This window comes from Leptonychotes weddellii, chromosome 14 (assembly GCF_054177405.1).
Source record: "Leptonychotes weddellii isolate Sample4059 chromosome 14, ASM5417740v2, whole genome shotgun sequence".
In the NCBI taxonomy this organism is placed as follows: Eukaryota; Metazoa; Chordata; class Mammalia; order Carnivora; family Phocidae; genus Leptonychotes; species Leptonychotes weddellii.
Window position 1 is genome coordinate 80,646,384 of NC_138382.1, and position 23,275 is coordinate 80,669,658.

Consider the following 23,275-nt stretch of genomic DNA (forward strand, 5'->3'; position numbering starts at 1 on the left):
CTCTAGCTCCAACCATATTGTTGCAAGTGGCAAGATTTCATATTCATATATATCTATCTCTATCTCTATCTATCTATCTATCTATCTATCTATCTATATCACATCTTCTTCATCCATTTGTCCATCAATGGACACTTGGACTGTTAACATATCTAGGCTATTATAAATAATGCTGGTATAAACATTGGGGTGCATGTATCCCTTTGAATTATTGTTCTTGTATTTTTGAGGTAAATACCCAGTAGTGCAATTGCTGGGTTGTAGGGTAGTTCTATATTTAACTTTTTGAGGAACCTCCATGCTGTTTTCCAGAGTGGCTGCACCAGTTTGTGTTCCCACCAACAGTGCATGAGTGTTCCTTTTTATCCACAGTGGTATTTCATTTTGGCTTTGATTTGCATTTCCTTTAATGACTTATGATATTGAGCATCTTTTATGTGCTCATTGCACCACTTATATATTTTCTTTGGAGAAATGTGTATTCAGATTCTTTTCCCATTTTAAAATTGGTTAATTTGTCATTTTATTATTGACCTGTGATTTTTCTCCTCTTATCATCTCTGTCATCTTAGTGTTGGCAATCTGTGTCAGTTAGGGTTCTCCAGAAATATAGAACCAATAAGATATATACATGTATGTGTGTGTATTTAGATATGTATGAAGACAGAGAAAGAGAGAGATTGATCAATTGATTATTAGGAATCGGCTCTTCTGATTATGGAGCTTGGCAAGTCCAAATCTGCAGTTTAGGCTGGCAGGTTCAAGACCCAGGAGAGACAGTGGTACAATTTCAGTCTGAAAGCCAGCAGGTGGAGACCCAATAGAGCCAATGGTACAGATGAAGTCTGAAGGCAATCTACTAGAGAATTTCCTTTTACCTGGAGGAGAGTTGGGTTTTTTTGTTCTATTCAGACCTTCAACTGATTGAATAAGGTCTACCACCTTATGGAAGGCAATCTGCTTTACTCTATCAATTAAAATGTCAATCTCATCCAAAAACACATTTACAGAAATACCCAGAATAATGTTTGACTAAATATCTGGGGACCCTTTGGCCCAGTCAAATTGACACATAAAATTAACCATCATGGCATCTAATGATTGCCTTTTTTCATTCAGTTTGCGCTTTTTCTGGTTCTTGGCATGGCAAATGAGTTTCAGTTGAAAACTGAACACTTTTGGTATTATGTCATGAGACCCAGGCTATGAAAGTCATAAGGTCTGGGAGAGATGCCCTTCTTTACATTCAGTTTTTAGATCATGCCTGAGTGCTGGCTTGTGGCTTAAGCCAGGCACATGGTGAGAACTGTTCCCTGGGGACTTGTGGGCTTCTCTTGATATGGGGGAAATATGGCATGGGGCTCACTGCCTCTGAGCTGTGGAAGCTGCTGCAGACAGAAGATCAGACTTGGGCCTGGTGCCCGTGGGCTCCATTCAGGAGAAATGTCTTTAGAGCTGACTGGTGTGTCCAGTAACCTGGGAAGAATAGGAAAGGTGTCCAAGCAGAGACTGGGCATACAGCCTTCCAGGTATCCTGGGAGCCTTTGGCTCCCTGAACTACTCCTTGGCTTTTCAGCTTTGCTGGGCAGTGACCAGGAGTGCTAATTGTCCTTGGTCCTTTGAGAGCTCCAAGGCAGCTTCAAAGAAAGCTCTGTGGGGCAAGGGCAGGCAGGTCTGGTGTGGGTCCTGCCTGGACCCCCGAACACCTGAACACTCCCTGCCTAGGCCCTGCCAGGTATTTGAGGAGGGCCCAAGGGCACTTCTACATCCAGGGCTATGTGTCTTGTCCACCTGTTTTTCCTCATCTCCTTTTTGCTTCCAGACAAATGATGCAGCTGGTAACACCTGGAACTGGCTCTACTTCATCCCTCTCATCATCATTGGCTCCTTCTTCATGCTCAACCTGGTGCTGGGCGTGCTCTCAGGGTAAGAGGCCATGTGGGCTTGTGTGCTGCCTGCCTGCCCTTCTGTGTTCTCAGGCTAAGGGGAGAGATGGTGGAATCAGATGTGGGCATGTGTGATGTGGGAAAGGTGAGGCCTGGCCTGGCTTCATGGCTGTGGTGGTCACTCCTATCATCCTGAGCTCTGGTCAGCCTTTCCTTTGTGCTACCATCCTGACCTTTCTCTTCACCATCCCCTGGCCCTGCCTCCTTGCCTCTCTCCCAACTTGGCTTTCACCCTGTCCCCTGATGGTGGGGGAGGGGCTGCTGCTGGATCTCACCTGGGTCCATGGTGGGGTTTTTGGGCAGCCCCGGTGCCTAGAGAGACCCTCTGCTGCTACAGAGGAGAGTGAGGGAGCGGTCCTATATCCTGGCTGTAGTGGTCACCAGGCTCTCCACCCCAGCCTTGACCCCTGGCTTGCTCCTCCTCTCCAGATACCTTTCTGTGCTGAGATCCTCCAGGAGAGAACAAGGGAGGGTGAGGGGCTGGGATTCCCTCCCAAAGAAAGGTGCCTTCCTGACCCCACATCCTACTCTCCTGTCCTGCATGGGGCCAATGGCTACAGAAGTGCTGTGTGCTTAGGGGCACAGATGGGGCTGGTGTTTGGGGACCCTGCCCTTCCATCAGTCTGAGGAAGCTCTGTTGGGAAGGCCTGGCCTGTGCTCTGTTCCCCCGTTGGTATCATACCCCCTGTAAGACTAGAGGAGAACATCTCCGTCCTGCCAACCCTGAAGATTCCTGCTCAGGCCCAGGGCTCCTGAGGTAGGCTGGGGGAGAGGCTGGTGGACCCAAGGGGCAGCTGTCCTTTTGGCCTGGAAAGGAACAGCCACTGAGAGGACAATGGTTGGGGTCCACGGCCTGTATGCTCTGGCTCTGGAACATGTCCTTAGCCTCAGTCCTCTCCTGGAAGTGGTATGTCACTAGCATGTCTTTCCAAGCACCTCCATAGGGACAGGCACACCCACAGCACAGGGGATGGATGTACAACTTCCAGTCTGATGGAATTGCAAGGTCTGAGCTGCATGGGGAATCCGGAGGAGGCCTGGAGCTCATAGAAGCCACCTAGAGAAGGGGCCTTTCCATTGAGACTCAAAGGGAGAGCAGGAATGAACTCAGCAAAGGAGGGGAGAGGGTTTCCCAGGCAGAGAAGAGCTGGGGTGGAGGCCCAGAGGTACCCAGAGGGCTGCAGTGTGTGTGCTGCAAGGATGCTCAGAGCTGGAGCCAGAAGGTGTGGAGGGGAGAGGGTGCTGGGGCTGGCAGACGGCAGGCTTGTGGGGAGCGTGGGCTCTGTGCTGAGGACAGTGCACGGTGGGGAGGTGGTAGGAACATGAGTGGGTTCGTGGCGAGTTGGGAGAGCAGCCTGCTTAGGGTGGCTTTGTGTGGCTTGCCCTGAAGAATGTACAGAAAGAACTGGGGGGCTGGGGCTGTGGGGCTCCTCACTGAGCAGGGCCACGAACTTTGTGACTTCCCAGCCCTCCTCCCACCTGTGAGCATCCCGGCCTCTGAGGATGGGGTGATATGGGATGATTTTCCTAATTAGTCTCAGCTGAGCCCTCCCTCGGGCTTCCAGGCCCAGCAGGCAGACCCAGGGTTCTCTTTCAGGCCTGGGCAGGCTTGGAAATGGCAAGGCCCCGAAAGCCGGCGGTCAGCGCACAACAGGTGGGTCCCATGCTGGCTGCATTCCAAGGCAGCCGTGCTCAGATGTCACTTCTACAGCCTGGCCTGGGGAAAGCTCGCCCTACAGGACTCCGTCCAGCCACGGGCCGGCTTGGAGCCCACCAGCCTTGTTCTTCCTCATGCCCCAGGCTGTCACCCACGAAGCCTTCCAGAGGAGCAGGATCAGGGATTCCTCCTGGGGCTTTTCTTAGCAGTGAGAACTGATGCCTGGGGAGGACAGGCCCTGCTGCTGGCTGCCATTTGAGAAGTGGATGCTCTGGGCAGGGCCTAGATTGCTACAGCAAGTTTTTGCTGGTGGCTCTCAGACTGATTCAAGTGGTGTTGTCCCTGCCCCACCCCGGCACCCCAGGCCCTCCTGCCCTCATCACGGCCAAGGGACAGAGGCTGGTTGGAGAGGGGAGGAGGGGAGGGGCCCTGTGTCCCTGCAGATTCGGGGTTTGCAAGGGATGGGAGGTCCAGGCAGGACCTGGCTCCGCTCGTTGCCAGGATCACCACAGCTCAGGCCCTGGTGGACTCTGGTCATGAGCTGGGGTCACTGCTGGTCGGAGCTGAGCTCTCTCTCCTGCCATGGCTATGTGCCAGGAGTTAGGTCTGCTGGGCTCACCGCACCAAGCCCAGAAGCTGCTTCTCCTGGAGGAGAAACGGCCACTTCGCTGAGGACAGACATTGCTGTTTTGCTGCTGGGGTGTGCCTGCCTGTCCTTTGGGGACCTGGCTCCTGCCCCAAGCCGGGGCTGAGAGGCTCGCCCTGCTGAATGCTGGGTGCACGTATACTTGGGTGTGCTTGTGTGCTTGTGTGCTTGTGTGTGTGAATGGCTTCCTTCTGGCTGTGTGAGCCCAAAACCTTGTCTGGGAAGCTGGGGCTGGGCTGCTGAGGGCTAAGGAGGGCAGAGATCACTCTCCTGGTCATTGCGAGCCTCACAAGTTTGGCTGAGGTGGCTCTGGAATGTTTTCCTTTTGTCGTTGGCTTGCCCCCATCCAGTCCCTTCTTGCCCTGTTCCTGTCTGTCCTTCCCCTCCTAGCAAGGGCTCTGGGTCTGAACCAGCAGAAGAAACAAAGTGAAAGGTCTCTGGGCAGTTCTTGCCCAGAAGATCTCTGTAGGATGCAGATGACAGCCTGGCACTTGGAGGGTGTGCGCCTCGGCTTGCTCTGGGCAGGGGGATGTGGAATTGTCCCAGCTCTCTGGAGCCCCCTCTGGGGACGGAGGTGCTGTCCCTGTGTGCTGGAGGAGTCTGAGGAAGGAGGGTTCACCTGGGCCCTCTGAGGGCTCAGGTTGGAAGAGGCCATGGTGGTGAGGGGCGGCCCATGACCTGCAAGTCGTGTCCCAGCCTCTTCCTGGTTCCCTTTGCCTCTGCATCCACACACCCATGGGGCTGGTGGCTGTGCTCACACTCACCCTGTCTGCTTCCTTTTCTGGCCCTGCACCACGCAGAGAGTTTGCCAAGGAGCGTGAGAGGGTCGAGAACCGCCGGGCCTTCTTGAAGCTTCGCCGGCAGCAGCAGATCGAGCGGGAGCTCAATGGGTACCTGGAGTGGATCTTCAAGGCCGGTGAGAACCAGGGGCCACTGCAGTGCTCCTGGCCTGGCCTCTGTCAGTGGCCATGGGGAGGATGAGACCAGTCTAGGGGAGGGGAGCTGAGGTGTCTGAAGTGTGTTCTCCAGCCCACCCAGGGGCCTGACACCAGGCGGCCATATGGCTCTGGGGACACTGGCCTTTTGTTTTTTTTTTTAAAGATTTTATTTATTTATTTGACAGAGAGAGACACAGCAAGAGAGGGAACACAAGCAGGGGGAGTGGGAGAGGGAGAAGCAGGCTTCCCGCGGAGCAGGGAGCCCGATGGAGGGCTCGATCCCAGGACCCTGGGATCAGGACCTGAGCCGAAGGCAGACGCTCGACGACTGAGCCACCCAGGCGCCCCGACACTGGCCTTTTTTTTTTTTTTTTTTGACACTGGCCTTTTTAATGGAGGCTTCTGGCATGGCCTAGCCTAGGGCTAGTTTCTGCCTGTCAGACTCAGGCGCCCTACCCTTGACCTGAGCCTGCTCTGTGCTCTGCACCTGGTTCGGGGCTTTGTCAAGCCTGGGGTTTCTGACTGCCCCCCAGCCTCAGGCCAGCATACTTTCCTCCATATGGGGCACCCGCTGTGCCTCCTGAAGTGCCTCGTCAACGAGGAACTCACCTAGTGGGGTGGCTGCTCTCAGGGGAGGGTGATATGAGCGTGGGAACAGGCCAGGCGCCCCTCATGGGGCACTGCCTGTGGGACACATAGAGGGTGTCCGTCTCAACAGGAAGAGCTCAGCCATGAGCCCCACAGGCTTCTGGAATTGTAAGGGCTGAGGAGGCAGGGTCGTGCAGCAGGGGGGCACCCTCATCCTGCTGTGCTCCTGGGGGATGAGCCCTGGTCAGGGGTTGGGATGGGAAGGCTCCAACCTGAGGCTGTGTCTCACTCACAGAGGAAGTCATGCTGGCCGAGGAGGACAAGAATGCGGAGGAGAAGTCCCCTCTGGATGGTAGGTGACCACTGACAGCGCTCTGTGCCCAGCGAGACGCGTGTGCTTGATGCTCTCGCTCTCCTGGGCAGAGCCCATCCCGGAGGCCGCAGCATGCCCCTGGGGAGTTGTGTGCCATGGACCAGACTGGAGGTAGCTGGCGGAGGGCTCTCCCACCACCCGTGTCAGCCTGGGGCTCAGAGCTGTGCTCACAGCATGCCCCTGAGGGCTGTGTTGTCCAACATGGCAGTTCACGTGTGACCGTGCAAGCTCACACGTAAGTACACTGCGGTGAAATAAAAGTGAAGGACCTGTTCCTCAGCCTCACCCACCCCATTTCAAGCGTTCAATAGCTAGATGGGGCCAGAGGCTGGTCAGCATAGATCTAGACCATTTCCATCATCACAGAAAGTTCTTTTTTTTTTTTAAGATTTTATTTATTTATTTGACACACAGAGAGAGATAGCAAGAGACGGAACACACGCAGGGGCAGAGGGAGAGGGAGAAGCAGACTCCCCGCCGAGCAGGGAGCCCGAGGCGGGGCTCGATCCCAGGACCCGGGGACCACGACCTGAGCCGAAGGCAGACGCCCAACGACTGAGCCACCCCTGCGCCCCTCCCCATCATCACAGAAAGTTCTGTTGGACAGTGCTGCTTCTAGAAGCTTTCAAAGTTCAGGTTTAAACCAAGCTGGATCTGTCTCAGGCTCAGACAGCCATAGCAGGACTCCTAGCACAGCCTGGGGCCACCAGGGCAGGGACAAGGGCCAGTGTGGCCATGGTCAGCAGCCCGGCGACGGGCATGGCCCCAGTGGCAGGAAGGCTATCCTCTTCAGAGCAAAGCCGAAGCCAGAGAGGCTGGTCACGTGTGCTGTAGCCTCAGCTGGACCCACGTCTGGGGCTCTGCCCTGCTGGCCCCTCTGCGGACCTGACTGACCTCTCTGCTCTCCCCGGGCCTCGGGGTGTGGGCTGCCGGGGCAGCCAGCTGCGGCCCGGCCTTGCCCTACACAGATGTCTCCTGGTCTTCTTGGTAGCCACTGACATCATCAGGGAGAAAAGGGAAAGTGGCATTCCCCTCCAAATTCCTTATCCCCTTGGCTCCAAAGACTGAGAGGGGCTCATGGGGGCCAGGATAGGAGATCCCCAGGAAGATCCGCACACCCTCAGCTGGAAGACTCCCCAGCCCTGGGGCAGGTGAGCTGGGTGCTGGCTCATGCCGTCCCCTCTCCTCACCCTTGTTTAAAGCAGTGTTGAAGAGAGCCGCCACCAAGAAGAGTCGGAATGACCTGATTCATGCTGAGGAGGGGGAAGACCGGTTTGCAGACCTCTGTGCCGTGGGTGAGTCTCTTTGGGTCCTCCTGGCTGAACGGGGCCTGTCCTGTGACTGGGTATAGAAAGTGCACCTAACCTTGCCTGTCCCCTCTGGGGCGATGTTCCTTCCCTTCCTTCCCTACGGCCCACCCTCCTGTGTCCATCCTGATGGCAGGAAGTAAAGTGCCTTCCGCCCTCTGGTGTGTGCTCAGCTTTCTTTCCCAGAGCCAAGCTGTGGGAGTGGGCTGTGTGTCCAGCTCCTGGAAGTCCCATGTTGCCCAGGGCCTGCCGCTCCTTTGCATGCTCTGACTGCTCTTGGCTCTGCCGTCCCCCATGTGGACACAGAGCCTCAGGCCGCATCCCACAGCTGAAGGGCTGCGAGTGTCACCGACTGTAGGGACCGAAAGGATCTGGCTATCTTTCTACCCAGCCCCTGTCTGTCTTCCATGCTCCTGGGGCCTCTGGCCTCATCCCCATCTCCTCAAATGGTGAAAGGAGAATTCTGGTTAATTCAATCACATGGAGCCGCTTTAGTTCCCTTCCTCAGGCTGGTCCCGGAAGTGCTGGGCCCCTTCCCACCGAACGCCCGGTTATTGTGCATTCTGCAACAGAAGGGGCTGAGCCGTGGGTTTCCACCTTGACAGTTGGAGAAGGGCCTGCATGGCAGTGAGCTTCTCACTGCGAGGCACCAAGTCAAACACGATGCAGGCAGCCTCAATCTCCAGCAGTTCCTGAGCGGGCCTGGGTCAGAGGTCTGCTTCTCATGATGTGGTTACATTTATGAGACAACTCTTTAATGAAACTTAATTGTGCATTGATTGATATCTATCAATCAATCAATCAATCAATCAATGTCTGTCTCTACTATCATCTGCCAATCATCTATCTAACCATCCATCCATCCATCCTTTCCCTCTTTTTCTCCCCACACAGACCCAGTAAACATATGTCAATAACTTGGGATTTCTCCCTGTTTCTCAGATAGAACACACATCGGCATCACACCCACACACAGGTACGCATACACACATACACACATGTAGAGTTTTGAGATCTTTGCATGTTACAGAAATGCTTTCATACAAATTTTTCTCATTGGTACCTTTTGGGGACCACTCCCCGCAGAAGTCTAATTCTAATTCTAATTTGGTGCTCCGTGGGTTCACTGTAATTTGTTCGGCAGCTCTGTGTTGATGGCCATTCATTTATTTTTAGGATGTTTGATCTTCATCATGAAAAGTGCTGCCCGAACAAAGCCCTGTAAACATCTGCCCTTCCTTTCCAGCGCCTCTGTCCCTGTGGGTAGACCCCCAGGAGCAGGTGCTGCGCCCGCTGCTAGCACCGTCCCTCCCAGTTATGTGCCGGAGGTACTTTTGACGTTTGCTAGCTCGAGACCAATTTGATGGTTATAAAGTGACGTTTCTTTGGGACTGCCATTCTCATTTCACTCGCTACTGGTGATTTTGAATCTCTTTTTGAATGTTGGTTTCCCATTTGAGTTTCGGCTTTGGTGATTCTTCATATACCTGTCCATTTTTCTATTGGATGGTTTGTGTTTGCTAATTAGTAAGAGACTGATGTGTGTTGTGGATCTGAGCTTTGTTACAATTTTTACAAATTTATCATGTGAGTGTAATATTTAAATAGTCCCCTTTTTTCTATTTTACCTAGAGTTTTTATTCTGATTTTGTAAAATTAATTGGAAAGATTTTTTGAAGTCTTTTCCTATGGCTTAGAATAATTCAAGTAACATAACACCTAAATAGTCTGTTCTTTAAAGGTGAGATAAAACCGTGAACCCAAAATAAAAAGAACTTGGACCAGTTTTATAAACTATGCTTTGTGAGGAAATCTTCCATTTTCTCAGCGTCTCAAACTTGTTTCTACAGAGTTGCTGTACTTTTCTCATATAATTCTTCTCATCTCTCCTGTGTTCAGCTGTGTGTTTGTTCATTCACTCGGCAAATATTTATTAAGTGCCCATGACATGCAAGGAACTGTTCCAGGCACTGGGGCTTCAGTGTTGAAGGGAACGGTGAAGCCCCTTCCTCCTTGGGTTTTTCTGTTCCGGGGTGGCGTCAGACCCCAAGCAGTGTAACACGAGAAGTATGCAGTGCCACCTCCGGAAAGGGGGAAAGTCGCGAAGCGAGGGGCTTGGAGGGCCAGGGGGTTGGGATTTTAAAGAGAATGGCCACAGAGGCCCGCCCCCCCCGGAAAGGTCACCTTTGAGTAAAGCTGAAGGAAGTGAGGAAGTCAGCCTCATGGAAGAGAACATTCCGGCAACATGTGAGAAGACCCTGAAGCAGGAAGGAGCGTAGCACAAGTGGGCACTGTGAGGGAGGCCAGTGTGGTTGGAGTGGAGTGGCGTGGGTCGGGGGAGCGGCGCGACCGGAGATCAGAAGGTCGCGGAGGGCAAGGGCCCGGCAGGGACTCTGGCCACTGGTGGGTTTGCAGAGGGGAGAAGCTGTGCGGCTCCAGCTGGGGCACAGGAGGGCCCCAAGTGCAGAAAGGCAGAAGTGGGGCCCGTTCCGAGGCTGCTGTAGGGATCCGACTGGTGGTGGCAGCCACGGGGGTGCCCACTGGGATTCTGGATACATTCTGAAGGCAAGCGCACAGGACTTACCGGCCGGCTGGGCGTGGGCATCAGAGGACGCGGGCGCCACGTGCCTGAGGGTGGGGCTGGGGGCTGACGCCCAGAGTCCGGGGGGAGCATGTGCTGTGTGTGCGCACGCGTTGGAGAGCCCGTGGGGTTGCGGGTGGCTGTCTGGAGATGTGGCTGGGCGCTGTGGAGGTGTCGACCCCTCTGAGGCTGGCCTGGATCTGCTGACTTTGCTCTTGCTGTTCACTAGTCGTCAGAATGTCTGTCTGTGTGCGCTGTTTTATTAATTAGGATCGTGTGGGGTTAATCTGTATGAATGATCACATAAAATGACCCAATTTTACACTTCCTCTCTTCTATTTTTCGTCTTAAATGTCATGACTTCCTCTTGTATCTTTAATAAGTTCGTCTTTCTAAATTATTTTGATTTGCTTTTTTATTACATTCCTAATTTCTTAAACTGTGCAGCTTGTTCTTCCTCTCTTCTTTAGCAGCGAGGGCTCTGAAGGCTGTGCCCGCCCCTCTGCGTGATGCTTCGCTGGGCGGCCTCCTGTCTGTCAGCGTCTAGACCTTGGTTGCTCTTCTTTCCTCTGCATCCAGAGTCACCCGCCCTCTCTCCCCCTGACTTCTCACTGCCCGCTCCATGAGCGGCCACCTCCCCTCCTTGGCTCTCATCATTACTGCCATGCTTCTTAGCTGTTGTATCTTGTTTTCTTACCATCCTTGCCCCCGAGATGCCTTGTTTCCATAAGGAAATTGGTGTTATTTGCCATCACTCTGCCCCTATTGGCTCCAAAGATCGAGAACATATGACCTTTGCAGTGTGTTCGCCTCCTCCCTCGCGGTTTGAGGACGTTGGTGTTTTTAGCCCTAGGCTGTTATTACTCCCTGTGGTTGCTCCAGAACCCTTGCTTAGCAGGCCAGCGTGCACCCCCAGAGGCTGACCCTTGCCCGCGTGGCTTTGCTTTCCGAGGGCCTCGCCTGTGGCCGCTGCCCCACCGACTGCTTTCTCTGCTTGCTCTCTGTCCTGTGCTCGGCTGGTTTCCCCAAGGCTTCTGGCTTCTTGCTGAGCCTTGTGTGTCCTCCTCCCTGAGGTGTGAGGTCTTTTTGCTGAGTCCTCCTGCCACTCTGTGGTGTCCCCCTGGCCCCTGCTGTCCTCGTGCCATGGAGGTGCCAGGGGCCGGGGCTCTTGTACTGTGTCAGGAGCTCCTTCTGTGCCTGTGGGCTCAGGCCTTCCTTCATGGAGGGCTTTTCCCATGTGTTTAATGAGTTCATCTCCTCGCCTCGTTCTTTTTTGCATCTGGAATCCCTATTATTTCGTGTTCTGTCTCCCACTTGGCTCCTGCAAGTCTCGCCCTCTGTCCCTCATTCAACATGTGGCTTATGCTTCATCCTTCAGAGCCACTAGTTTGGGTTCTACGAGTGAACCTCCTCTCCTTTCATCTGCTGAAGGGAATTTTATTTTTTCTCCAAAAGTTTCTCCTTTCAGTTTTATTTTGATTGGTTTGGTGCTGTACTTGAGTCCCTGGGATTTTGCTGATTTTTCCTCCTGGGTCCCTGGCAGGGCCTCCAGGCTCACTTGCTTTCAGGGCCTCAGGCCTCAGCAGGTTCAGGACAGCTTGGGCGTGGGGCTGGGCAGGGAAAGAAGAAGCCACATGTGGGTTTCCTCGTGCCCAGCACCTCCTTTGTCCCTCCGTCTGTGTGAGGATGGCGGCGTCTCGGGCGCTGGGCTTGTCACCCCTCCATCCACCCTGCCCGTGGTTGAGCCCGCGTGCCCCGCGTCGTTTCGCTGACTCCCACACAACGTGTGGGGCCAGGTTACCTGTGATCTGTTTCTGAGTGAGGGCTCTCTGGGCTGTGTGACACTGTAAAGTCACGTGCCCAGGGCAGGGCTGGTGGGCTTTGTGCCTCCATGGCCTCCATGGCTTGTTGGCGAACACTACTTTCATTATCCCATGCTGGTGAGTGCGGCCGCAAAGGGGGAAGGGAACACATTTCTCCTCCGTCCCTTCACTGGCCTCTGGTGGGGTCATCGAGGGTGGGATGATCTCAGTCATCCTGCCTTCTCTCTGCCACTCAGGGCCTAAACTCTGTACACATGTGTGGAAGGGATGGGTATTGTTACGCAGGTCCAGCGTAGACTTTATATTAACTAATGAACCCCTCTTTTGGGCATGATGGAAAGAAATCCGAATATTATGTACACTCATGCATTGTTCTCACTAATGCTTAACTGTGCTGATATTCATAGGTTGATTTAATTCTTGATTTCCCCTAGCTTGACGATATATTTTTTCCTTGAAATAAGCCTTTTGATTATAAAGAATATACACTGATTAAGTTAAACATGGAAAATGCACAGTATGAAAAGAAGCAGTCCCAAACTCTCATGATTTTCCCCACCCAGAGCTATGATTCTGGACGTGACGTGTGTCCATGTTCACTGTGGACCCCTGCTTTTACCAAAGAGCTGGGCTGGAGTCACTGTCCGGAGCTGACCTGAGCACATGGTAGCTGCTTGCTGGGAAAGGCTGTCCTCCAGGGCACATGTCTCTGTCTCCAGAGACCCAGGACCTGTTCCATATTTGCCTGCGTGTCCCTGTTCCCTGACCAAGCGGAGGCCAGGGGGTGGGCAGGTCTCTGTCCTTGGTTCTGCCATGGTGTGCGTGGGGACACACCTCTCCCTGGGAACTGACAGGGGGGCACCTCATGCTCAGTGTGCCGGGGCTCTCGCTCCCCCTTCTGTCCCTTGGAGTGTGTTAGAGGGGGCGATGGGTGGGGCTTCAGGAGCCAAGGAAGGGTACGTGGTTTTGGGCAAATGTGGCCCAGGACGTTACTGTCTGGATATGCCTCGACGCGTGAAGATGCGTGTGGTTGTTTGCATGTGGGTCCGGGTGGCTGGGCCAAGGCAGCATTCCTAGGAGGCCTTCCTCATGGCAGGGGCCCACTGGTTCTTACTGGGCATGGTCCAGTGAGCCAGGTGGGAATGGCCATGGAGCCTCCCCTGGAGAACTGGCTGCTTGTCTCGCTGGCCACACTGCACAGAGCAGTTTGCATAGCTCACGTGTCCTCTTACCTTCCTTCCCAGCGTGGCCCTGTGTGTGTTCCTAGGTGTGCACCTGTTGTGATTCTGTGAGTGGTTGTGTCTTTGAGAGTGAGATGGTCAGGGTGCGTGTGACTTCGTTTCTCAGTGACTCAGGAAGTGGCAGGGGATCTGAGTGTGTGGGTTCTCCAGAAGGGTCTGTGCTCATTTCAGTGAACTCAAGAAAACATCAGCCCCAAAATACTACCAGTGTGCCACTGAGAGTCTGGGTGCACGCACACACACACGCACATGCACGCACACAGAACATCACGTGACATACATGCACAGAACATCGTGTGACACACAGAACATCATGTGACACACATGCACACACAGAACATCACGTGACACACGCACACACAGAACATCACGTGACACACATGCACGTGCACAGAATGTCACATGACACACACAGAACATCATGTGACACGCATGCACACGCAGAACATCACGTGACACACACACCCTCACCCAGGGACCCGATGCCCAAGCTGACTGGGTTTGAACCCTGGGAGGCTCACACATGCCCAGGCCCTTATTGAAAACCCTAGAGAGACCCTGATGTGCTGCAGAGACACGGGATGTCCTGAGAGACAGAGCCATGCACACTCACCACCTCCAAGCCCCCATGAAGACTGCTCAGTTGTTTGTCAGGGAGTGCAGCGGCTCTCGCGAGGGTTCTCTCCTGCCCTCACAGAGTGTGCAGTCTGGTCTGGAAGGTAGGCACAGAACAGGTCAACGAGCCAATACGGAGGCAGATGATACGCGGTTGTGATTACTGCGGGTGGGCTGATGACCCTATTTCGGAAGGAGTGCCCAGAGAAGGGTGTTTTGTGAAGTCCAGATGTGAAGCTGAGAAGCAGCCTGCTGTGGAAAGGACCAGCGGTGGGAAGCATTTTACACTTAGGGTCACGGCAGGGCAGAAGTGGCGTGTACGTGGTGATGGGGGAAGGCCGTGGTAGCTTCATCGCAAACGTTCCAGAGACCGTGTTGGGTTTTGTGGGCCATACTCACCTCTGCTTCTGCACCAGGATAACAGCCATGGACCAGACGCAAGCCAAGGAGCTTGGCTGGGTTCTAGTCAAAGTACTTGAAAATAGAGGGGCACCTGGGTGGCTCAGTCATTGAGCATCTGCCTTCGGCTCGGGTCATGATCCCAGGGTCCTGGGTTCGAGCCCCACATCAGGCTCCCTGCTCAGTGGGAAGCCTGCTTCTCTCTCTCCCACTCCCCCTGCTGTGTTCCCTCTCTCACTATCTCTCTCTTTCTGTCAAATAAATAAATAAAATCTTTAAAAAAAAAAAAAGTACTTGAAAATAGGGAGCCAGGGGCACCTGGGTGGCTCGGTTGGTTGGTTGGCTGCCTTCAGCTCAGATCATGATCTCAGGGTCCTGAGCTCGAGTCCCGCGTGGGGCTCTGCTTCTCCCTCTCCCTCTGCCTCTTCCCCCCTGCTTGTGTTCTCTCACCCACACTCTCTCTCTTTCAAATAAATAAATAAAATCTTTAAAAAAGACAGGTAGCCAGTGGCTGCTGATCCCTGAGTTGAAGCAGCGGGGAGGACCAGATGCTGTAGTGCTCTCCAAGGCCCATGGAGGAGCTGGGATGGCCGGGAGCATTGGGACTGCTGGAAGGTGGCCAGGAGGTGCTGGGGACCATCTGGAGCCTAGTGACGGTGGAGACCACCAAGGCTCTTGGTTCCCTCACCTGTGAAATGGGGGTGGGGTCAGGACCCACTGCAGGGGGTGCAAGGGTAATCAGCTAAATGCCAGTAACACACAGGGTCCGACACACGTGGGGCCTTGAGCTAGACCCGGGCTGGGGCAAGTGCCCATGAAGGTGTTCTCATGGGGGAGCTATGTGTCTGAGTGGGAGGGGAAGTGTGTCCTCAAGGGTGTGTCCATGGGGCACACGTCTGTGAGGGAGAGCGTGTTCTCAGTGAGCCCCTTGTTCCCCCAGGATCCCCCTTCACCCGTGCCAGCCTCAAGAGCGGAAAGACAGAGAGCTCATCATACTTCCGTAGGAAGGAGAAGATGTTCCGGTTCTTCATCCGGCGCATGGTGAAGGCGCAGAGCTTCTACTGGGCGGTGCTGTGTGTGGTGGCCCTGAATACGCTGTGCGTGGCCATGGTGCATTACAACCAGCCGCAGAGGCTCACCACGGCGCTGTGTACGTAGCTGCAGCCTGGGCCTCCCCTCACCTCTTCCCGAGCCACCTCTGGTCTGCAGCCTGGAAAACCTGGTTCCCAGCCTTTTGCCCTGGAATGCCCTGGGTAGGACCCCTGCACTGACCCAAGTGCCCCCAAGGGCCTCTGCTGGGGCCTGAGCTCCCCATCCTGGGTGCCAGGAGGCCTAGCTGATTGAGCGGGTTAGAAACCCATCTGTCAGGGTGGTGGGAAATGAGGCGGGGTCCAGGGCACACTGGGAGGAAGTTGATGGGGTGAGCAGGCACAAGCCAGGCCACGTGGACCTGTGTCCTGCCTTGGAAGGGCCTCAGACCCACGGACCAGAGGACTTAGCCCCTCATTCCAATCTGCCACAAGGCTGCGGCTCCCTCCCTGGACTCCTGAGGAGGAAGAGTCCTGCCTTCTAGCGCTCTTCCTGGGCTCTTTGGCTGTTTGCATTTTTTGGTTTTTGAACCTGACCAGGACTGACTTGCCCCATGTCCATGGGCCTAAGGGCCACAAGAGTCTGAGTCATGACTTCTCTTGGCCCTGGCTGCAGTTCCAAGGAGGAAAGGAAGAAGGTAACTGGGCTGGTTGAGGCCCCTTGCCCCTCTCCAGGGACCAGGGCTGACCTTCCAGGACCAACCCGTCATACCCTAGGGCTCTGCAGGCCATGGGGAGCTTGGTCTGGGTCTGTCGTCCCACCTCATGAGAGCTCTAGACACGAAGCTCCCTAGTAGTTTCTGTCCTCTGGTCAGGCCTTCCGCCTTCCTGTTTCCTGGGGGTCAGCTGCAATAACCCTGCTTGATATCTGGGGCTGATGTGGACACAGGGCCTACTGTGGATTCCCCTTGCTCTCTCCATGGGAGCCCTGTATGCCTGAAGCCTCCCTGAGGTGGCAAGAGAGTCTTTTCTCCAGAGAAGAACGCTCCTGGATCTGAGTCCTGGCCCCGGTGGGCCAGCCACACTCCCCTCTTCCAACCCTGAGCCTGTCAGCTTTAAGTAGGAGCTCAGGCAGCTCTGGAAGAGTTCTTATGAGCTCCACAGGCCACTTGAAAATGTGGGTGGGGTGACTGTTGGGGGGTGCGATGCTAACCTGCAGTTTCCCAAACTTGTACTGAAAGCTCTTGTTGTGTAATGGGGAAGGGCATAGAGGCAGAAGAAGCCAGAGGGGCCCAGGGAGCTTCCGGCAGGCAGCCTGGCTCGGGTTGCCCAGGGGAGCGAAGTGAGGAGGCGGTTTGTGTGCTTTGAACCGCCCGCTCTGGCCCCTAATCCATATATCCTGGGACCTGTACTTTGGTGTCTGGGGACTTTGTTTGGGACTGAGGTGAGTACTTTCCTCCATATCCCCTCAGGATAAAGTCTCCTCACCCTTGGGGGTTGGGTGGGGACCAGGGAGGTGGGGCTTCCTCTTGACCCCGCCAATGGTGCGGCTGTTCCTGGGGCTTCCTGGCCAGACCTTTCCTTCCCATGGAAGAAGCTGATGGTGCCCAGTCAGTCTTGTGGTTACTGCTTGTTTCCTGGGGACCTGCCACCCGACCGGGCAAGCAGCAAGCTGCAGGACCTGATCACACATCTGTTGTGCGGGAGCACAGGCCTGGGAGTGCCCAGGTGCTGGGCCAGGCCACAGGCATCCCTGGCCACGCTTCTTCCCCCTTGCTGCTTTGTCTTCTCTGTGGTTCCCTGGGAATTCCTGAATTCATTGTCATTACCTGGGGAAAACGGCTGGCGGGAGAGATGGGTGTATGCTGGGTCTGCACACCTCTGCTCAGTGCCCTGGGCTCTGTCCTTGTCAGCTGGGCTGGAGCTGAGGAAGGCTGATCCAGCCAGGTAAGGCAGGTCTTGCAAGAGGCAGAGGCAGTGGCTGAGGTAGGAGGGGGGTCTCCGCCAGGACTAGCTTCATTGGAGCTCCCCGGGAGGCTCTGCCCTGAGACTGGCCAGCCTGCAGAGAATGGGTTGTGTGCACCTCAGCTGTGTGTCCATCCAGGACCCACCCCCAGTACGCCACCAGAACCCCTGAGACTGAAGCCTAACTGGTGAGGGGGGAAGGAAGGGAAGCAACTGGCTGTAGGGCTTTGTCATCCTCTGAGCCCCCCGGCCTCACAGGACAGGCTTGGCCACCCTGTCCTCCGAATATGATACAGAACACCGATTAAATTCTCTGCCTCTGCCCCCTCCCCGCCGCCTTGGTGTGTGAATGCCCAGAGAGAGGGCTCATCTCTGTCTCTTCTGCAAGTTCAAAGCAGCACCAGCCTGTCAGTTGGACGAATGATTCAGCAGTGAATGAATGGATGCCCTTTCTTGGCCTCAGAGGGGAGGCTGAGCATATGAAGCCAAGGGTGTCTCTCCCGCAGGAGAGTGAAAGGGCAGGCAGGATGCTGGGGGATTTCTGGCTCCGGCTGCTCCCTTTCTCCCAGGAGGTCTTACCGTTGGCAGCTCCTGTGCCGGTTCCTTGCAGTGCTCTCACATGGGTCTCCTGGGAGCAAGATCGGTGGCCAGGCAGCTGTAGCTCCAAGGTCTGGCCTGTGGGCAGGGGCACGGCCCATCTTTGTGGGCTCCTCCTCCAGGATCTGAGCTCTTCTTATGGGGTGCCCCACGGCGCAGGGGCAGGTGCCTTTGTGACCCCACGTGGAGAGGCTCTGGGACTGTGCAGGGTGTTGGGGCGTTCGGAGCTGGACTTGGGGGCAGGGCGCCGCCTCCCTACCCCCCTTGGACATGCTGCTCAGCACAGCCAGGCCCAGGTGCCGGTCATTCAGGCCTGGCTGCAGTGGGTTCTTCTGCCTAGGTCAGTGGGCATCCGTGCCTGGCACCTTGGCCTCTTGGCTTCTCCAGGGAGTCAGCTTTGCCTTCTCATTCCTTATCGCATGCCTGGCTTGGGTGCCTCCGTGACTTTTTGGCTGTCTTCAGAGGCCAGGCTTGTTGTGTGAGTTGCTACCAGGAGCTGATTATCCGTGTACTCAAGCCATAGTAGGGGGTTCCCCCCCTGAGACCGTGGGCCATACAGGTCGTTGTCTGTGTGTGGCAGTGGGGCTGGTGCCTCTGTTCCTCTGCTCGTGCACAGCTGGGCTACTGTAGATCTGCCCCCGACTGAGGCTGCTGGGTCTCTGTGGCAGAGTGCATGGTGGAGAGCTGTGTAAGAAAGCAGATGTCAGGGTCCAGAGCTATGTGGTCCCCTCTTCTGTTGTCTGTTTTATCAGGAGCTGCTTGAAGTCCAGCTTCCCAACCAGTCCGGATGCCAGAGGCCCCAGGAAGGCTGGGCTAGTGGCCTCCTGGGGACTGGACTCTCTGGAGCTTACCCTCCACTCCTGCTCAGGGCCTGGACCCTCAGGGGCAGGCTCTGCCCTGAGCTCTGAGCCACTTCGCTGGCTTCTGCTGCTCTGGGGCCAGAGGCCATGGTGCCTGTGGGCCACTGTACAGAATAATGAGCTGATTCCAGGGCGCCTGGGTGGCTCAGTTGGTTAAGCGACTGCCTTCGGCTCAGGTCATGATCCTGGAGTCCCGGGATCGAGTCCCGCATCGGGCTCCCTGCTCAGCGGGGAGCCTGCTTCTCCCTCTGACCCTCCCCCTCTCCTGCTCTCTGTCTCTCATTCTCTCTCTCTCAAATAAATAAATAAAATCTTAAAAAAAAAAAAATAATGAGCTGATTCCAGCTCAGCACCTGGGGAGGAGGATCAGAGACAGTGACCTTGTTCTGCTTCCTGGACTTCCTGGTTTGACCACTGGCAGAGCCCGCTGCCTCTCTCGCTGTCCGGACGACCTGTTATTTCTCGCCTTGGCCGTGCGTGTTGTTCGGGCCTGGCTAGGGCTTGTGTCTTGTCTGAATGGAATTCCCAGCATGGCCCTCAGTTCCAGTATGGCCTCCCTTTGGTCCTGAGGCCCTTGAGGGTCTGCACTCCCAGTGGCTAGGCAGGAGGGGTCGCCTGCAGGAGGGTGAAGGTGCCCAGGAGCCTCTGTGTGGCTCGTAGAGCCAGGGGGTGGCAAGTGTTGGCGCCTCCTGGGAGCCCCATGCTGGCCGGTCCAGTATTGGGTGGTAGGTGAACACATGAACAAAGTGAAAACCAAACACGGTGATGTGGGGGTTTTGGAAGGGTTTTGGGGAAGTCCTCATGGAGGACAGGGTGATTCTGATGAGGAGGCTGAGGGTCTCCACCATGCTCAGAACATGGGGTGGGGAGCAAGCCTGAAGGCAGAAGAATGGGTCTGAGGCCGTCCTCTGGGGAGTACTGTGTGGCCCCGGAACTCACTCCCGAGCCCAGTCCCAGGCCCTCACCTCCCGCAGGGCCTGTCTCTGGGCAGCACCACATTTCAGAGTGGACAGGCATCTCTTTGGGCCCCTCCCGGTCCCAATCCGTTCATTATTCTCCTCCTGAGCTGAGACTTCTGAGCTCAGGGGCCACAGACCAGGCCTGCAGGGCTCAACCCTGGGAGGGCCCAGAGGTCTGGTGTCCTCCAGTCTGGGCTGGAGCCAGGTGGGGGGAGGCTGAGAGCTAATCCCTCTCTTCTCCGGCTTCTCCTAGACTTTGCAGAGTTTGTTTTCCTGGGTCTCTTCCTCACAGAGATGTCCCTGAAGATGTATGGCCTGGGGCCCAGAAGCTACTTCCGGTCCTCATTCAACTGCTTCGACTTTGGGGTGAGTAAGATCTTCATGAGAGGTGCTGGCTGGGGTCCAGGCGGGTCCAGCTGTATCCTTGCTCGAGAGCGCACACAGCCCCCTCCCGGAATGCTGTACCCAGCATGTGCTGTAGGACCCAGGCAGTTGAGCGCCCTGTGACCCTGTGTGGGTCAGGAAGGCTTCCTAGAGACAGGGAGAGGTCTTTGACAAAGGGGCGTCCCATCCTGGTCGGGCCCTGACTTATGGGGGCGTCAGCTGCAGGACACCCTCCTTCCCACTTCTGACCCTCTCCGTGGAAGCTGCAGATCAGCTGAAGGTGCCCCCTCTGTGCCTGGTACAGCCGTCTTCCAAATGTGCCCCTGCTCCACAGAGGGCTCAGTGTCCCCAGCAGAGCTCAAGGGGCTGTGATCCTGCTCCCTCACTGTCCTGCAGATCTGGCTCTGGGCAGCTTGGACACATGCTTCAGGGAGGACCTGACAGGGGCGTGATGGTCCAGCCCTTCTCGTGGGGCTGGCCTGGGTCCCTTCACCAACCTCTGTAGGTCAGGGAGGCCTCAAAGGCAGGTGTTCAAGACTCCCTGGGACAAAGCCCTTCCCAGGCCAGCAAGCACACGGACACACCTCCCTGGTGCTGAGCCCAGAGCCCAGGGAGGAGCTCTGACCCAGTGGAGGCTCTCAGTGAAAAGTGGCCATGCCAGCCCTGAGGAAGGTTCATGCCTCCGCAGAGTTCTGGTTGTAGGTAGAAGTTCAACTCGAAAATTCAGTGTGACTTGACTTTTTCTGTCAGTGGAGTTGACGGAACATTGTGTCCGCAGCTCTGTTAAATCCTCACAAGGGCTCCCGCTTTGTAGATGAGTAACTGGAGATGTTGTGTGATTGGCCCAGGGCTGCCCAGGTACTTTGTGGGGGAGGCAGTGTGAACCCAGCAGTTCTGGCCCTGGAGTAGCAGGTCTGTGCCACATAATGCTGCCTGATCTCTGGGCGAAGGAGGGGCGGTGGCTGCCCAGGGTGCGCCCTGAGACATGGACACCTGCGGTTCTTCCTGGGATGGCTTCTTGTCCCTTGCCTGCTGAGTCACGAGGAAAGCCTGTGGCTCACACAGGCCGGAGGGACCCCAAAGAGGTTAGCAGATCTCAGAGAATCCTTGGTCTTGTAAATGTGATTGTATCTTCTGGTTTGAACTAACTGGATCCCAGGACATGGGAATGATTTGCACATAAGCTAACAAATTATTCCAAAATTTAGCAGCATAAAACAAGTGTGTATTATCTCACAGTTTCTATGGGTCAGGGGTCCAAGGCTGGCTTAACCAGGTGCCTGTGGCCCAGGGTCTCAGGGAAGTCACAGTGCAGCTGACAGCTGGGACGCAGCCATTCCAGGACTTGATTAGGACAGGAGAATTTGCTTTCAAGCTCATCACATGGCTGTTGATGGGACTTCCAAGCTCACTCATGTGGTTGGTGGCAGGCCTCAGTCCCGGTCACGTGGGTCTCTCCCCAGGCTGCCTGAGTGTCTTCAGGATGTGACAGCTTGTGATCGGAGACAGAGACTGAGAGTACCCAAGACAGAAGCCACAGAAACCCAGGCTCAGAGAGACGACCCATCAGTTCTGCCATATTATATTTGTTAGGAGTGAGTCACTTGGCCCAGCCCACGTTTAACAGGGGTGGGAAATATTACCCAGGGACATGAACCCCAGGAGGCAGGGTCACTGGGGGCCGTCTTAGAGGCTGCCTGCCACAGTCTGTGCTCTGGTGTAGACCACATCCTTCCTGATGTAAAAGACACCCGTGTCCTCCCGCTTCCCCAGCCACCTCCCATTACAGTGGCAGTTCAGAGTCCAGGGCCTTCACGAAATCAGGCCCAGGTAGAGTCACGGCTCCTCAAGGACAGCTGCTCAGGCCCTCCCCACCTGTGGACCCACGGAACTAAAAAGACAAGCTGTCACCTGCACGGTGGCGGGACTGGCATAGATGAACTGCCGTTGGCGTTCTTGTTCAAAGGGGACAGTGGGACACACAAGGGAGTCTGTGGCCCATAGCGGTTCAGGAATCCAGCTGGGAAGAGTTGGGGATCCTGGGATTAGTTCCTAAGGATTGGGAAGCCCTCTGGGCTTTTGGTTTTGGCCTCTGCATCACCTTTCTTGTTCCAGGAAAGATAGCATGTGTTTTCAGCTGGACAGTTTTCTCAGCCTGCTTCCTACCGGTAGGACTTTAGGAATCCAAAGGCTTTTTGTCTTGTACCGTCTGTGTCCCTTTCGACCCAAGCTGGTGATGTCTCTGCATAGCTAAGTCTTCCAGTGTGTTGTGGGTATGTTGTGAATCTTCCTGGATTCCACTTGAGGAAAGCCCTACCTAAACTCTCGCAGCAGGCCCTTCCCTGTGGGGTGTCCATGCTGAGACGGCTGAGGCCAGCGCACGTTAGTGCCCTGGAGGACTTGCTGCTCATCAAGCTGACGGAGAGGCCGTCTCCGCAGGGACGGGCTCCCACCGTGCCACAGTTGTGTCCTGGCTTTCGCTGTGGACCGTGCCATTTCCTAACTTGGCATCCTTGGTTGTCTGGAGAGGCAGCTGACAACCCTTTCCTGTGCCTCTCCCTCTTCCCACGCCGACAGTGGGCGGCAAGAGCACCCCAGGCCGCACCTGCAGACTCTGCTTGGAGATCCCAGAGGCCTCCCCGTCCACGCGGCACACTTTCTTCTCTTCACAAAGCTGTGGGCAACAGTGTGGCCGAACTTCCTGCCAGTACACAGCAGGACTTCTGCCCCCCTGTCCTTCAGACCCTTATGTGCAGCCTCCGCACTTCCTCACTGTCCAGAACCCACGGACATGCTGGGTTCACTGACGTGCTGCTCCATGCCCATTCTCTGGCTCCAAAATGTGTATTGTTTTTTCTTGATGGATAACAAATTACCCCAAAGTTTAGTGGCTTAAAACAACCATCATTTGTTATCTCTCATGTCAGTGGGTTGGGAGTCAGGTGGGACTTAATTGGGGGCCCCCAGCTCTCGCTCTCCCACAAGGCTGCAGTAACCGCAGGCTCTTTGGGGTGGGGAGCTCACACCCAAGCTCCTGCTTGTGGCCGACAGCCCTCAGTACCTGGTCAGGGGGGCCTCTCCCCAGGCTCCCTCATGTCCTACGTCATGGCAGCTGGGGACCTGCAGCAGAGCTGAGAGCACCGAGGAGGAAGCCAGTCTTTGTGACCGAATCTCAGGGGTGACAGCCAATCACTTCTGTCACATTCTGTTTGCTAAAAGTGAGTCACTGGGTCCAACCCATCCCTGAGGGACAAGGCTATACAAGGTTGGGATACCGAGTAGTGGGGATCACTGTGGGCCATCTCAGGGGCCACCTGCGTCATGGACGAATGGGAACAAATTCTGAGGATTAAGGAAAGACAGAGATG

At 55.4% G+C, this 23,275-nt stretch overlaps 1 protein-coding gene across 6 annotated transcripts in view; it reads left to right on the forward strand.

Moving 5' to 3' along the window:
- CACNA1B (calcium voltage-gated channel subunit alpha1 B) overlaps window positions 1-23,275 on the forward strand; it is a 185,180-nt gene that overhangs the window by 45,965 nt on the left and 115,940 nt on the right. For 4 of the 6 annotated variants that reach the window (XR_014140250.1, XR_014140249.1, XM_081804038.1 and 1 more), the window contains exons 6-11: window positions 1,823-1,926; window positions 5,050-5,165; window positions 6,071-6,127; window positions 7,351-7,443; window positions 15,055-15,264; window positions 19,777-19,889. Coding sequence is in view for 4 of the 6 variants with exons in the window: in XM_081804038.1 (XP_081660164.1) it covers window positions 1,823-1,926; window positions 5,050-5,165; window positions 6,071-6,127; window positions 7,351-7,443; window positions 15,055-15,264; window positions 19,777-19,889 (693 nt within the window). In the remaining 2 variants the exon portion in view is untranslated. The remainder of the gene's footprint in view (window positions 1-1,822; window positions 1,927-5,049; window positions 5,166-6,070; window positions 6,128-7,350; window positions 7,444-15,054; window positions 15,265-19,776; window positions 19,890-23,275) is intronic. The other 2 variants (XM_081804041.1, XM_081804039.1) reach the window with 1 other exon arrangement.